Source organism: Coregonus clupeaformis, chromosome 21, assembly GCF_020615455.1.
Source record: "Coregonus clupeaformis isolate EN_2021a chromosome 21, ASM2061545v1, whole genome shotgun sequence".
In the NCBI taxonomy this organism is placed as follows: domain Eukaryota; kingdom Metazoa; phylum Chordata; class Actinopteri; order Salmoniformes; family Salmonidae; genus Coregonus; species Coregonus clupeaformis.
In genome coordinates this window covers 47,757,739-47,774,048 of record NC_059212.1, presented here as the reverse complement: position 1 = coordinate 47,774,048, position 16,310 = coordinate 47,757,739, and the positions used below count along the sequence as shown (strand labels likewise).

The window sequence follows — 16,310 nt, the reverse complement described above, 5'->3', positions numbered from 1 at the left end:
TACTGAAACTGTAATAACAGGAGAGTAGATACATGGCCTCAAACTCTACTGAAACTGTAATTACAGGAGAGTAGATACATGGTCTCAAACTCTACTTAAACTGCAATTACAGGAGAGTAGATACACATAGTCTCAAACTCTACTGAAATTGTAATTACAGGAGAGTAGATACATGGTCTCAAACTCTACTGAAATTGTAATTACAGGAGAGTAGATACATGGTCTCAAACTCTACTGAAACTGTAATTACAGGACAGTAGATGCGTGGTCTGAAATGTCAAGTAGCCCTTTACACTTGTACCCATATACGGGTTGAAAATGGTAGATTTGGGCACTGATAAGCACCTAAATTGGAACACAGTAGCTGTACAGTAACATGCTGCAACTGATGCCAGACCTCTGGCTCTGCGCTTCACAGCACTATATGGGTTTTTGACTGACAGCCGTTCTGAGTTTGAGCACCACACGCGACAAGAAGTTGCCCCCATCCCTCCCGCTGATTGGGCAACTTTTGCAAATGTCTGTTGTCTGAATGAGGGAAATGCTGTAAATAAAGAGGACTCGATTTTATTTTGAAAGATGAGACGTTGAGGATTATAATAAATACTGTCTTGATATTATACAAGCAAGCCAAACACCCGTGAGTCCAAATGCGCACTTCACATTTCCATATCATAAAACTCATGTCATATAGAGTGTCAACATTTATGATCACTATGTTTGATGTAGGCCAACAGTTACATGATGACATGGCGTCATACCCTGGGATGTTTTGAACAGAGCCTTTGTTTGTCTATTGTCAAGAAACTTTGCAGCGGAACACCCACCTGAATACACTCATGACTCCTTTCTATAAACACCAGAATTGGTGGTCTCAAACTCTACTGAAACTGTAATTACAGGAGAGTAGATACATGGTATCAAACTCTACTGAAACTGTAATTACAGGAGAGTAGATACATGGTCTCAAACTCTACTTAAACTGCAATTACAGGAGAGTAGATACACATAGTCTCAAACTCTACTGAAATTGTAATTACAGGAGAGTAGATACATGGTCTCAAACTCTTCTGAAACTATAATTACAGGAGAGTAGATACATGGTATCAAACTCTACTGAAACTGTAATTACAGGAGAGTAGATACATGGTCTCAAACTCTACTTAAACTGCAATTACAGGAGAGTAGATACACATAGTCTCAAACTCTACTGAAATTGTAATTACAGGAGAGTAGATACATGGTCTCAAACTCTTCTGAAACTATAATTACAGGAGAGTAGATACATGGTATCAAACTCTACTGAAACTGTAATTACAGGAGAGTAGATACATGGTCTCAAACTCTTCTGAAACTATAATTACAGGAGAGTAGATACATGGTCTCAAACTCTTCTGAAACTGTAATTACAGGAGAGTAGATACATGTTTTCAAACTCCACTGAAACTGTAATTACAGGAGAGTAGATACATGGTTTCAAACTCTACTGAAACTGTACAGGACAGTAGATACTAGGTAAGGTTCAGGTGCTGTGGACGTCACCTGTCCCTGTATCACTTTGACATTGACTGGTTTTCTAATTAATTACAGGAGAGTAGCTACTGATGTTCGGGTGCTGTGGACGACATTCTCCCACCATGTCCTTCACATTCTCCCACCATGTCCTTCTCTCTCTCTCTCTCTCTCTCTCTCTCTCTCTCTCTCTCTCTCTCTCTCTCTCTCTCTCTCTCTCTCTCTCTCTCTCTCTCTCTCTCTCTCTCTCTCTCTCTCTCTCTCTCTCTCTCTCTCTCTCTCTCTCCATATCAGTCTGTCTCTCCTCAGGATGTCCTCATGCATAATCTTCTTCACAGTAAGAGCTCACTGGCCCAGCCGGGTATGTGCCGTATTGAGAGAAGAGCCCTAATCTAAAATCAGGCCTCAGAGACAACACCGTGCAGGGATGATTAACTTGTTTGAGGCACTCCCGTCGTCATGCATGACATCCAAAATCCATGGCTCTCTTGTTTGGAGGCCTGATGAAAGCATTCTTCAGGCAATCCCTCAGACACAGAGGATCCAACGGCGGCACGGACTAAAACACTAGCTTATCTCTTTCTCTCTCACTTTCTGCCCTGCCCCCCCCCCCCCCATCTCTCTCTCTCTTCATTTCTCTCTCTCTCTCACTTTCTGCCCCGCCCCCCCTCTCTCTCTTCATTTCTCTCTCTCTCTCACTTTCTGCCCCCCCCCCCTCTCTCTCTTCATTTCTCTTTCTCTCTCACTTTCTGCCCCGCCCCCCTCTCTCTCTTCATTTCTCTCTCTCTCTCACTTTCTGCCCCGCCCCCCCTCTCTCTCTTCATTTCTCTCTCTCTCTCACTTTCTGCTGCCCCCCCTCTCTCTCTTCATTTCTCTCTCTCTCTCACTTTCTGCTGCCCCCCCCTCTCTCTCTTCATTTCTCATTCTCTCTCACTGTTATCAAGGCAATGGGGTGGCTACTTTGAAGAACCTCAAATATAAAATATATTTTGATTTGTTTAACACTTTTCTGGTTACTACATGATTCCATATGTGTTATTTCATAGTTTTGATGTCTTCACTATTATTCTACAATGTAGAAAATATTAAAAATAAAGACAAACCCTGGAATGAGTAGGTGTGTCCAAACTTTTGACTGGTACTGTATATGAATCAATCCATCAGTTATACTACTGCTTTGTTCTGTTTTGATCAGTTGATATTAACCAATGTGGTTTTGATATGTGAATAACCACTAGAAAATAACGACTTTCTAGACAGCATAGTTTCTTTGCTTTGTGGACATCCTTGTGATGATATCCAACGACTTCCCTGTGTGTCCCCAAAGACTGGATCCTGTAGACCCTTTCCCTGTGTGTCCCCATAGACCGTACTGTAGACCTTTTCCCTGTGTGTCCCCATAGACTGTATACTGTAGACCTTTTCCCTGTGTGTCCCCATAGACTGTATACTGTAGAGTTGAAAAGGCTCACTACTAGATGATGGTCTCTTGGTCTCCGAGGAATGGTCCTGGGTAATTAAGAAACATATGGAGTTTAGGGCGCCAGGTAGCCTAACCGAAAGGTTGCTGGTTCGAATACCCGAGCCGACAAGGTGAGAAATCTGTCAATGTGCCCTTGAGCAAGGCACTTAACCCTAATTTACACCAGGGGTGCCATACTACTATGGCTGACCCTGTAAAAACAACAAGTTTCACTGCACCTATCTGGTGGATGTGACAATAGAGCTTTTATTTATTATTATTTTTTATACACACACATACAGACACACACACACACACACACACACACACACAGGACCTGTAAGCCTCAGTGCAACACAGGGACCATCATATCCCCTACAGACAGTAAAGACTTCCATTTGCTTAAGTGGAGTGTGTTCCAATGAGACTCTCTGTACTCTCTGTGTAAAATAATTGGATCTGAATAAAGGAAGGAAAAGTTCTGCCTCACAAATCTAAAAACAAGAAGAAACACTAGTGCATCACCAAGAGTGTTTCTTGTCTTTGTGCTCCTTGGAGCACACTGTTGTGTTGATCAGTGGAGTGGGAAGGCAGAAGAGATTTCACAACACTTGGTTTGATTCCTTTGAAGATTGCATAATGATACAGGAAAAAAAGCTATAAAAACATTTAGAAAACACGTGTCAAGAGTTGGGCTCTGTTGAACTATCGTAATTTAACTTAATTGAGCTGAATACATGAAAACGTATTGTTTTGGATGAAACTCCCAAGAATGGAGAGCACCTGTAAATTACAGTGAAGTGTTAAGTTCACACCTATACCCTCTGTTACCTACACTGTAAAAAAAAAAAGGTAATTGTCACAGTAAATTACTGTATAATCAACAGTAACATACTGTATGAACTGAATACAGTAGATTACTGTAAATTACATTGCATTGTGGGGGGGGGGGGAAATCAATGGCCAGGAAATATTTGATGTATTTAGGACATTACCATTAAAACACAGTAGTAGTAGTTCACTTACTGTATTTCTGAGCAACAAAATCCAAGCTCATCCTCTGAAGCAAGAGAGAGAACTTTTATTTTGCAAATTGTTATTATACATATTATATTTTAGTCTTTGTTAATTGGTACCTGTTTTGTTATTTTATATGCATTGCTTTGTTTGTGGGCGTGCTGTTGTATAATTAAATATATATTTTTAAAACTGTAAACAGTTAACTGTAAAACAACTGTAATCATTATCATAGTTCCCTACATGCTGTAATGCAGGTAGATTGTTTTACAATTGTTTTTAATATCTGTGTTTTATCTGTGTTTTTGATTGTGTAGCATAAGATGGATCAATCAAAGATAAATAACATACCTAGGTAGGGTTGCAAAATTCTGGTAACTTTCCCCCAAAAATTCTCAGGTTTTCACAAAATCCTCTGGAAAATTGGGAAATTTTGGGAAAGTTGACGGAAGTTTGCAGCCCTACTTGCATTCTTGATGTGGCCTGTACATCCTGAGTTTCAGGCCACTGTATAAGAGTAAAACTAGGCCCTCGAAAAATAAGGCCTTATGAAATATATATTGTATTGTGTTAAAGCAGTGGTATTCAATGTCAGGGGAGGAACTGCAGTGAGGTCGGCAAAATAAAAAATAAAAATAAGAATACAGATTATTGTATGGGAAAGGGGAAAGATAAGGGGGATACCTCATCAGTTGTACAACTGAATGCATTCAACTGAAATGTGTCTTCCGCATTTAACCCAACCCCTCTGAATCAGAGAGGTGCGGGGGGGTGGGGGGGTGGGGGGGGGCTGCCTTAATCGACATCCATGTCATCGGCGCCCGGGGAAACAGTGGGTTAACTGCCTTTCTCAGGGGCAGATTTTTACCTTGTCAGCTCGGGGATTCGGGACAATACTCAAACATTTTTGAGAAAGATAATTAGAAAAATGCTATTTTATTGAGTACATTTATTTATTGGTTTCTTTTCATTTTGATAAGAGATTAAAATGTAATGAATTTAAGGTTATTTGTTGATGGAAAAATCGAAATGTACAGATTTTAAGGTTGTGTCATTAGATTTGGGGTGGGGTGGGGTCCCGAGAAATTCTGGTGGAATATAATTTTAATGACAACATATTCGCTTAGGATCTCACTTGGTGAGGGCCACAGGACTTAACAAGGATGAATACAACAACTATGTTTCTGTCACTAACAACTACGGTCATGGGTGGTAACTCTACAATTAATTTGAAAGGCAAGGCACTGGGAAATATGCAAATAAGGCTTTACAGTAAGAGTATGTTACTGTAAAATGACTACAGTAGCATTATTGGTACTGTAACTCAATTACAGTAACAGTATTGAATACCATAAAATATGGTACGTAACATACTGTTCCTTTTTTACAGTAACCTACAGGGAACTGGCTGCCAGTAAGTTACTGTAAAATCAACAGGATTTATTTTTACAGTGTAGGTAACCTGTTACAACTGTCCTCTCTGTCGTCTAAGTAACCTGTTCCACCTGTCCCCCCCTGTCGTCTAGGTAACCTATTACACCTGTCCCCTCTGTCGTCTAGGTAACCTGTTACACCTGTCCTCTCTGTCGTCTAGGTAACCTGTTCCACCTGTCCCCCCCTGTCGTCTAGGTAACCTGTTACACCTGTCCTCTCTGTCGTCTAGGTAACGTGTTACACCTGTCCTCTCTATCGTCTAGGTAACCTGTTACACCTGTCCTCTCTGTCGTCTAGGTAACCTGTCACACCTGTCCTCTGTCATCTAGGTAACCTGTCACACCTGTCCTCTATGTTGTCTAGGTAACCTGTCAAAGACCTGCAACAGTGACGGCTGGTCTGAGTTTAGCCCTGCTTCTTATGCACTGAATTGTGGGTACAACGCCAACGCCACCATAGGTGATGATGATGACATGGTATGTCTTTTTACAGATCCATCAGTACATTATTAATCATTATTGACCAACGCTTATAAATCAGTGACCTTTGTAGTTGTGTAACGGTGATATAGCAAGACAATGGCTTTTACTTTACGATAAAGACGTGTTAGGTCCCCGAGCCAATGCCCAGGCTTCAGCTCAGAGGGCTAAAATGGTCTGGTGGTGCACAGACGACCTGGATTCAAACCGAGTTGGGCATATAGAGTACTATACCAAAAAACATCCATGTTACTCCCTGGAGTAAAGGAGCATGTATGAAGGCTACATTTGAAATGGCACCCTATTCCCACTACAGTAGGGAATAGGGGGCCTTTATTAGGGCCTTGTGTTTTGTACAATCATGTGATCAATCATGTGATCAATCATGTGACGTAACTAGATTTTATCCTGTATTTTAAGCCTTATCCAGAAATGTAAAAAAATAAAGTCATTGTCAGAGGATGGTGCTCGACCATTATAGATTTGCCCATGTGTTAAATCTAGAATTTTTATTGCTAGATCTTTTTTTTTTTTACGTATACATTACATTTACATTACATTTACGTCATTTAGCAGACGCTCTTATCCAGAGCGACTTACAAATTAATTATATACATGCATTGATTCTTGAAGAATATAACATGCAAATGCCTCATGAGCTTAGTTCAACTGTCCTTCCCCATCAGAACCCAAAATATAAACTTGTTTTAAAACATGGTTAAAACTATAATTTTGTATATTCATGGATGGTCAGTTTTTGAATTTGAGAGTGGTTACATTTCTCCAGGCCCATCTTTCAGCTTTTTTTTTTTACCAAAACAGAGGCGGGGTGACTCTTTGTTATTGTTTTAATTAAGGATTTTAGCTTTAAACGTGAGGTGTGAGCAGTAACGTGTTTAATGTGTCTACTTATGTGTGTTTCTCTCAGAGGCAGTTCTACTGGGCAGTGAAAGTAGGCTACACCATCGGACACAGCATCTCTCTCATCTCCCTCGCCATCGCTATCGTCATACTCTGCACCTTTAGGTAGGATTATTTACTGTGCTTACATCACCAGCTGCTAGCTAGCTTATCTAGAACAGCGTGGGAGTGTTTACGTATGGAACAGCATAGACTTCAGTTTCTCTGCATATTATAGGCACAGTGGTTTACGATTCAAGACTGATGTTTTTATTTTAAACCTGTAGTATTTTTTCCTAGTATTGCCTATGAATGTGTTATCAATACCTTTTGTAGGATTCTTCCTATAAGTATTATGACTGTATTATAACTATATTATGACTGTATTATACCACAGCATTGGTGAAAACTCGTTTCTGATAGGCTAGAAGGGCATTCTAGAGTGGACATTTAAAACCAGATAACGGGACAGTTGGAAAAGATATCGGGACACCTTGCAATCATGACGCAATAAGCGTCTACACATGCAGACCGTACTTGCTACAAAGTTACAGAAAGCTAAACCAACAACCACACAAACCCGAAATTGTATTCATTGTAAATGCAGGTCCAACGAGGAAAAACATAGCTAGCTAGCTAGCTAGCATTGATTTGTTTTTGCAGAGACATATCTTTTAGAGCATCTGATGAGCTAACGTGTTGAGAGATGAATATTAATTTCTCTGGTCCCTACTGTTGCAGTCATGACGCAAGTTGCTCTATGCTGTCAAATCCTCCCACCTGTTTCTAATTTGACCTGCTGTTTTCAGCAACTGATATTTTTGAATTTGGTTGTCATATTGGCAGGTTTGCGAGCAACAAACTATTTAACTAGCTTCTAGCCTTGTGTTTTGATATGCAATGCGATCTCCTCACAATGAACCAGTGTTTGTATTTTGTATTTATTATGGAACCCCATTAGTTCCTGCCAAGGCAGCAGCTACTCTTCCTGGGGTCCAGCTAAATTAAGGCAGTTATACCCTTTTAAAAACATTACAATACATTCATAACAGATTTCACAACATATTAAGTGTGTGCCTTCAGGCCCCTACTCTACTACCACATATCTATAACACAAAATCCATGTGTACGTGTGTGTATAGTGCATATGTTATAGTGTGTGTGTGTATGCATGTGTCTGTGCCTATGTTTGTGTTGCTTCACAGTCCCCGCTGTTCCAAAAGGTGTATTTTTATCAGTTTTTTTAATCAAATTTTACTGCCTACATGAGTTACTTGATGTGGAATAGAGTTCCATGTAGTCATGGCTCTATGTAGTACTGTGCACCTCCCATAGTCTGTTCAGGACTTTCGGAATGTGAAGAGACCTCTGGTGGCATGTCTTGTGGGGTATGCATGGGTGTCCGAGCTGTGTGCCAGTAATTCAAACAGACAGCTCGGTGCATTCAACATGTCAATACCTCTCATAAATACAAGTAGTTATTAATGTTAGCTCTCTGTGTACATCTAAGGACCACCCAAACTAATCGAACTAACGACTGGGTCACTTCCATAAATATCGAACTAATCGAACTAACAACTGGGTCACTTCCATAAATATCGAACTAACGACTGGGTCGCGTCCATAAATATTGAACTAATCAAACTAACGTCTGGGTCACAACCATAAATATCGAACTAATCAAACTACCGACTGGGTCACTTCCATAAATAATGAACTAATCAAACTAACGACTGGGTCGCGTCCATAAATATCGAACTAATCAAACTAACGTCTTGGTCACTTCCATAAATATTGAACTAATCAAACTAACGACTGGGTCACTTCCATAAATATCGAACTAACGACTGGGTCGCCTCCATAAATATTGAACTAATGACCTTCAACGTCTGGGTCACTTCCATAAATATCGAACTAATCAAACTAACGACAGGGTCACTTCCATAAATATCGAACTAATCGAACTAACGTCTTGGTCACTTCCATAAATAATGAACTAATCAAACTAACGACTGGGTCACATCCATAAATATCGAACTAACGACTGGGTCACTTCCATAAATATCGAACTAACGACTGGGTCGCGTCCATAAATATTGAACTAATGACCTTCAACGTCTGGGTCACAACCATAAATATTGAACTAATCAAACTAACGACTGGGTCACTTCCATAAATATTGAACTAATCGAACTAACGTCTGGGTCACTTCGATAAATATTGAACAAATCGAACTAACGACTGGGTCACTTCCATAAATATTGAACTAATCGAACTAACGTTTTGGTCACTTCCATAAATATTGAACTAATCGAACTAACGTCTGGGTCACTTCCATAAATATTGAACTAATCGAACTAACGACTGGGTCACGACCATAAATATCAAACTAATCGAACTAACGACTGGGTCACTTCCATAAATATCGAACTAATCGAACTAACGACTGGGTCACACACATAAATATCGAACTAATCGAACTAACGACTGGGTCACTTCCATAAATATCAAACTAATCGAACTAACGACTGGGTCACTTCCATAAATATCGAACTAATCGAACTAACGACTGTGTCACATCGATAAATATCGAACTAATCAAACTAATCAAACTAACGACTGGGTCGCGTCCATAAATATCGAACTAATCGAACTAACGACTGGGTCACTTCCATAAATATCGAACTAATCGAACTAACGACTGGGTCACTTCCATAAATATCGAACTAATCGAACTAACGACTGTGTCACATCTATAAATATCGAATTAATCGAACTAACGTCTTGGTCACTTCCATAAATATCGAACTAATCGAACTAACGACTGGGTCACATCCATAATCATTGAACTAATCGAACTAACGTCTGGGTCACTTCCATAAATATCGAACTAATCGAACTAACGACTGGGTCACTTCCATAAATATTGAACTAATCGAACTAACGTCTTGGTCACTTCCATAAATATTGAACGAATAGAATTAACGACTGGGTCACATCGATAAATATCGAACTAATCAAACTAATCAAACTAACGACTGGGTCACTTCCATAAATATCGAACTAATCGAACTAACGTCTGGGTCACTTCCATAAATATTGAACTAATCGAACTAACGACTGGGTCACATCGATAAATATCGAACTAATCAAACTAACGTCTGGGTCACTTCCATAAATATTGAACTAATCGAACTAACGACTGGGTCACATCTATAAATATCAAATTAATCGAACTAACGACTGGGTCGCGTCCATAAATATCGAACTAATCAAACTAACGTCTTGGTCACTTCCATAAATAATGAACTAATCAAACTAACGAATGGGTCGCGTCCATAAATATTGAACTAATCAAACTAACGACTGGGTCACTTCCATAAATATCGAACTAACGACTGGGTCGCGTCCATAAATATTGAACTAATGACCTTCAACGTCTGGGTCACAACCATAAATATCAAACTAATCAAACTAACGACTGGGTCACTTCCATAAATATCGAACTAATCGAACTAACGTCTTGGTCACTTCCATAAATAATGAACTAATCAAACTAACGACTGGGTCACATCCATAAATATCGAACTAACGACTGGGTCACTTCCATAAATATCGAACTAACGACTGGGTCGCGTCCATAAATATTGAACTAATGACCTTCAACGTCTGGGTCACAACCATAAATATTGAACTAATCAAACTAACGTCTGGGTCACTTCGATAAATATTGAACAAATCGAACTAACGACTGGGTCACTTCGATAAATATTGAACAAATCGAACTAAAGACTGGGTCACTTCCATAAATATCGAACTAATCGAACTAACGTCTGGGTCACTTCCATAAATATTGAACTAATCGAACTAACGACTGGGTCACGACCATAAATATCAAACTAATCGAACTAACGACTGGGTCACTTCCATAAATATCGAACTAATCGAACTAACGTCTGGGTCACTTCCATAAATATTGAACTAATCGAACTAACGACTGGGTCACGACCATAAATATCAAACTAATCGAACTAACGACTGGGTCACTTCCATAAATATCGAACTAATCGAACTAACGACTGGGTCACTTCCATAAATATCGAACTAATCGAACTAACGACTGGGTCACTTCCATAAATATCAAACTAATCGAACTAACGACTGGGTCACATCGATAAATATCGAACTAATCAAACTAATCAAACTAACGACTGGGTCGCGTCCATAAATATCGAACTAATCGAACTAACGACTGGGTCACTTCCATAAATATCGAACTAATCGAACTAACGACTGGGTCACTTCCATAAATATCGAACTAATCGAACTAACGACTGTGTCACATCTATAAATATCGAATTAATCGAACTAACGACTGGGTCACATCTATAAATATCTAACTAATCGAACTAACGTCTTGGTCACTTCCATAAATATCGAACTAATCGAACTAACGACTGGGTCACATCCATAATTATTGAACTAATCGAACTAACGTCTGGGTCACTTCCATAAATATCGAACTAATCAAACTAACGACTGGGTCACTTCCATAAATATTGAACTAATCGAACTAACGTCTTGGTCACTTCCATAAATATTGAACGAATAGAACTAACGACTGGGTCACATCGATAAATATCGAACTAATCAAACTAATCAAACTAACGACTGGGTCACTTCCATAAATATTGAACTAATCGAACTAACGACTGGGTCACATCTATAAATATCGAATTAATCGAACTAACGACTGGTTCACATCTATAAATATCGAACTAATCGAACTAACGTCTTGGTCACTTCCATAAATATCGAACTAATCAAACTAACGACTGGATCACATCCATAAATATCGAACTAACGTCTGGGTCACTTCCATAAATATCGAACTAATCGAACTAACGTCTTGGTCACTTCCATAAATATCGAACTAATCGAACTAACAACTGGGTCGTGTCTCTAGCAACCAAAAGATGAGAAAGCATGAGTTTCCTTATATAAATGAAAATATCAACGAACAAATGTTATTTATACCTGCAACTGTCTGCTTAGTATTGTTTTCTTTGGCAACTGTAGTATAAGTGGTATGAACGCCTCCGTTCTGTACATTACCTTGGAAAAATTAACTCCGTTGCGTCGTCCATTATGTCTAAGGTAATGTACAGAACGGAGGCGTTTTTTTCCTTACTTATGTCGCGTTATCCAGAAGAATCTCTTACAGCTCATTCATCAAGCTTTGAGACGATAACCCCTGCACCGCCTACATAGGCAGCATTGCACAGTATCTCATTTTGGTCAGTTTGATAATGATTTTATGGTGTCCTCTACACCCAATTTAACACTAAGACACCCGGGTAGAACAGGTTTTTCTAAATGCCATAATCTGGCGTTGCACCATCTCTCAAACTCACTGAAGTGGTTAACAGAAGGACATATCCTGTCATAAACTTTACTACTCAAAGGGATCGTGTGGTACACACATAAAGACACTCACACACACACACACACACACTGAGAGGAGGGGTGAGAGGAAGGGTGAGAGGAGGGGTGAGAGGAGGGGTGAGGAAGGGGGAGAGGAAGGGTGAGAGGAGGGGTGAGGAGGGGGGAGAGGAAGGGTGAGAGGAGGGGTGAGGGGAAGGGTGAGGGGACGGGTGAGGGTAAGGGTGAGAGGACGCGTGAGGGGAAGGGTGAGAGAACGGGTGAGAGGAGGGGTGGGAGGAGGGGTGAGGAGGGGGGAGGAAGACGGAGGAGGACAGCGCTCTGATCATTAATTCAATGTTAAGTTGCCTGGCATCCCAGTGTGCCTTTTAAAGCATCACACACTTCATTTAACAGTATGTACAGTTGAAGTCGGAAGTTTACATACACTTAGGTTGGAGTCATTAAAACTCGTTTTTTCAACCACTCCACAAATTTCTTGTTAACAAACTATAGTTTTGGCAAGTCGGTTAGGACATCTACTTTGTGCATGGCACAAGTAATTTTTCCAACAATTGTTTACATACAGATTATTTCACTTATAATTCACTGTATCACAATTCCAGTGGGTCAGAAGATGACTGTGCCTTTTAAACAGCTTGGAAAATTCCAGAAAATGATGTCATGGCTTTAGAAGCTTCTGATAGGCTAATTGACATAATTTGAGTCAATTGGAGGTGTACCTGTGGATGTATTTCAAGGCCTACCTTCAAACTCAGTGCCTCTTTGCTTGACATCATGGGAAAATCAAAGGAAATCTGCCAAGACCTCAGAAAAAAAATGGTAGACCTCCACAAGTCTGGTTCATCCTTGGAAGCAATTTCCAAACGCCTGAAGGTACCACGTTCATCTGTACAAACAATAGTAAACTTCCAACTTCAATTGTAGGTACTCTACCGTTCAAAAGTTTGGGGTCACTTTCGAAGGAAAAGCAATTTTTTTGTCCATTAAAATAACTTCAAATTGATCAGAAATACAGTATAGACATTGTTAATGTGGTAAATGGTTATTGTAGCTGGAAACGGCTGATTTTTAATGGAACATCTACATAGGCATACAGAGGCCCATTATCAGCAACCATCAGTCCTGTGTTCCAATGGCACATTGTGTTTGCTAATCAAAGTTTAAAAGGCTAATTGATCATTAGAAAACCATTTTGCAATTATGTTAGCACAGTTGAAAACTGTTGTGCTGATTAAAGAAGCAATACAACTGGCCTTCTTGAGACTAGTTGAGTATCTGGAGCATCAGCAATTGTGGGTTCGATTACAGGCTCAAAATGGCCAGAAACAAATAACTTTCTTCTGAAACGTGTCAGTCTATTCTTGTTCTGAGAAATGAAGGCTATTCCATGCGAGAAATTGCCAAGAAACTGAAGCTCTCGTACAACGCTGTGTACTACTCCCTTCACAGAACAGCGCAAACTGTCTCTAACCAGAATAGAAAGAGGAGTGGGAGGCCCCGGTGCACAACTGAGCAAGAGGACAAATACATTAGAGTGTCTAGTTTGAGAAACAGACGCCTCACAGGTCCTCAACTGGCAGCTTCATTAAATAGTACCCGCAAAACACCAGTCTCAACGTCAACAGTGAAGAGGCGACTCCGGGATGCTGACCTTCTAGGCAGAGTTGCAAAGAAAAAGCCATATCTCAGACTGGCCAATAAAAATAAAAGATTAAGATGGGCAAAAGAACACAGACACTGGATAGAGGAAGATTGGAAAAAAGTGTTATGGACAGACGAATCGAAGTTTGAGGTGTTCGGATCACAAAGAGGAACGTTTGTGAGACGCAGACCAAATGAAAAGATGCTGGAGGAGTGCTTGATGCCATCTGTCAAGCATGGTGGTGGCAATGTGATGGTCTGGGGGTGCTTTGGTGGTGGTAAAGTGGGAGATTTGTACAGGGTAAAAGGGATCTTGAAGAAGGAAGGCTATCACTCCATTTTGCAACGTCATACCATACCCTGTGGACGCCGCTTGATTGGAGCCAATTTCCTCCTACAACAGGACAATGACCCAAAGCACAGCTCCAAACTATGTAATAACTATTTAGGGAAGAAGCAGTCAGCTGGTATTCTGTCGATAATGGAGTGGCCAGCACAGTCACCGGATCTCAACCCTATTGAGCTGTTGTGGGAGCAGCTTGACCGTAAGAAGTGCCCATCAAGCCAATCCAACTTGTGGGAGGTGCTTCAGGAAGCATGGGGTGAAATCTCTTCAGATTACCTCAACAAATTCACAACTAGAATGCCAAAGGTCTGCAAGGCTGTAATTGCTGCAAATGGAGGATTCTTTGACGAAAGCAAAGTTTGAAGGACACAATCATTATTTTTAGCCTCGTCAATGACTACATTTCCTATGCATTTTGCCTTATTTCCTATTCAAACTCATTTCATGTATGTTTTCATGGAAAACAAGGACATTTCTAAGTGACCCCAAACTTTTGAACGTTAGTGTGTGTGTGTGTGTGGTTGTGTGTTTTATTTTATTTTATTTTAATTTCACCTTTATTTAACCAGGTAAGCCAGTTGAGAACAAGTTCTCATTTACAACTGCGACCTGGCCAAGATAAAGCAAAGCAGTGCGATAAAAACAACAACACAGAGTTACATATGGGGTAAACAAAACATAAAGTCAAAAATACAACAGAAAATCTATATACAGTGTGTGCGAATGTAGTAAGTTATGGAGGTAAGGCAATAAATAGGCCATAGTGCAAAATAGTTACAATTTCGTATTAACACTGGAATGATAGATGTGCAAAAGATGATGTGCAAATAGAGATACTGGGGTGCAAATTATCAAAATAAATAACAATATGGGGATGAGGTAGTTGGGTGGGCTAATTTCAGAATGGCTGTGTACAGGTGCAGTGATCGATAAGCTGCTCTGACAACTGATGCTTAGAGTTAGTGAGGGAGATAAGAGTCTCCAGCTTCAGAGATTTTTGCAGTTCGTTCCAGTCATTGGCAGCAGAGATCTGGAAGGAATGGTGGCCAAAGGAGGTGTTGGCTTTGGGGATGACCAGTGAGATATACCTGCTGGAGCGCATATTACGGGTGGGTGTTGCTATGGTGACCAGTGAGCTAAGATAAGACGGGGATTTGCCTAGCAGTGATTTATAGATGACCTAGAGCCAGTGGGTTTGGTGACGAATATGTAGTGAGGGCCAGCCAACAAGAGCGTACAGGTCACAATGGTGGGTAGTATATGGGGCTTTGGTGACAAAACGGATGGCACTGTGATAGACTACATCCAATTTGCTGAGTAGAGTGTTGGAGGCTATTTTGTAAATGACAACGCCGAAGTCAAGGATCAGTAGGATAGTCAGTTTTACGAGGGCATGTTTGGCAGCATGAGTGAAGGAGGCTTTGTTGCGAAATAGGATCTCCTTTTGATTGGAGATGCTTAATGTGTGTGGGTGTGTGTGTGTGTGTGTGTGTGTGTGTGTGTGTGTGTGTGTGTGTGTGTGTGTGTGTGTGTGTGTGTGTGTGTGTGTGTGTGTCTTGGTAAACAGTGAGTGATGTGTTTACTCCAAGGGATCTTACGATGCGATGGCAGAGGCCCCTAACTAACTTATTTCTGGCCTGAGCAACAGTTTGGAGGGTCAGAGCATCACAGGTGTACAGAACACAGTGTTGTTTATGTACAGTACACTCTGTGACACAACACTCTGACAACAGGGGAACACAGCAACACTCTGACAACAGGGGAACACAGCAACACTCTGACAACAGGGGAACACAGCAACACGTTGACAACAGGGGAACACAGCAACACCTTGACAACAGGGGAACACAGCAACACCTTGACAACAGGGGAACACAGCAACACTCTGACAACAGGGGAACACAGCAACACCTTGACAACAGGGGAACACAGCAACACTCTGACAACAGGGGAACACAGCAACACTCTGACAACAGGGGAACACAGCAACACTGACAACAGGGGAACACAGCAACACCTTGACAACAGGGGAACACAGCAACACTCTGACAACAGGGGAACGCAGCAACACCTT

The 16,310-nt window shown here is 40.6% G+C and overlaps 1 protein-coding gene across 1 annotated transcript in view; it reads left to right on the top strand.

Annotated features, from left to right (window-relative positions):
* Positions 1–16,310, top strand: part of vipr1a (vasoactive intestinal peptide receptor 1a) — a 149,457-nt gene that overhangs the window by 90,708 nt on the left and 42,439 nt on the right. The window contains exons 4-5 of the mRNA XM_041842400.2: positions 5,789–5,901; positions 6,833–6,930. Of these exons, the coding sequence (XP_041698334.1) occupies positions 5,789–5,901; positions 6,833–6,930 (211 nt within the window). The remainder of the gene's footprint in view (positions 1–5,788; positions 5,902–6,832; positions 6,931–16,310) is intronic.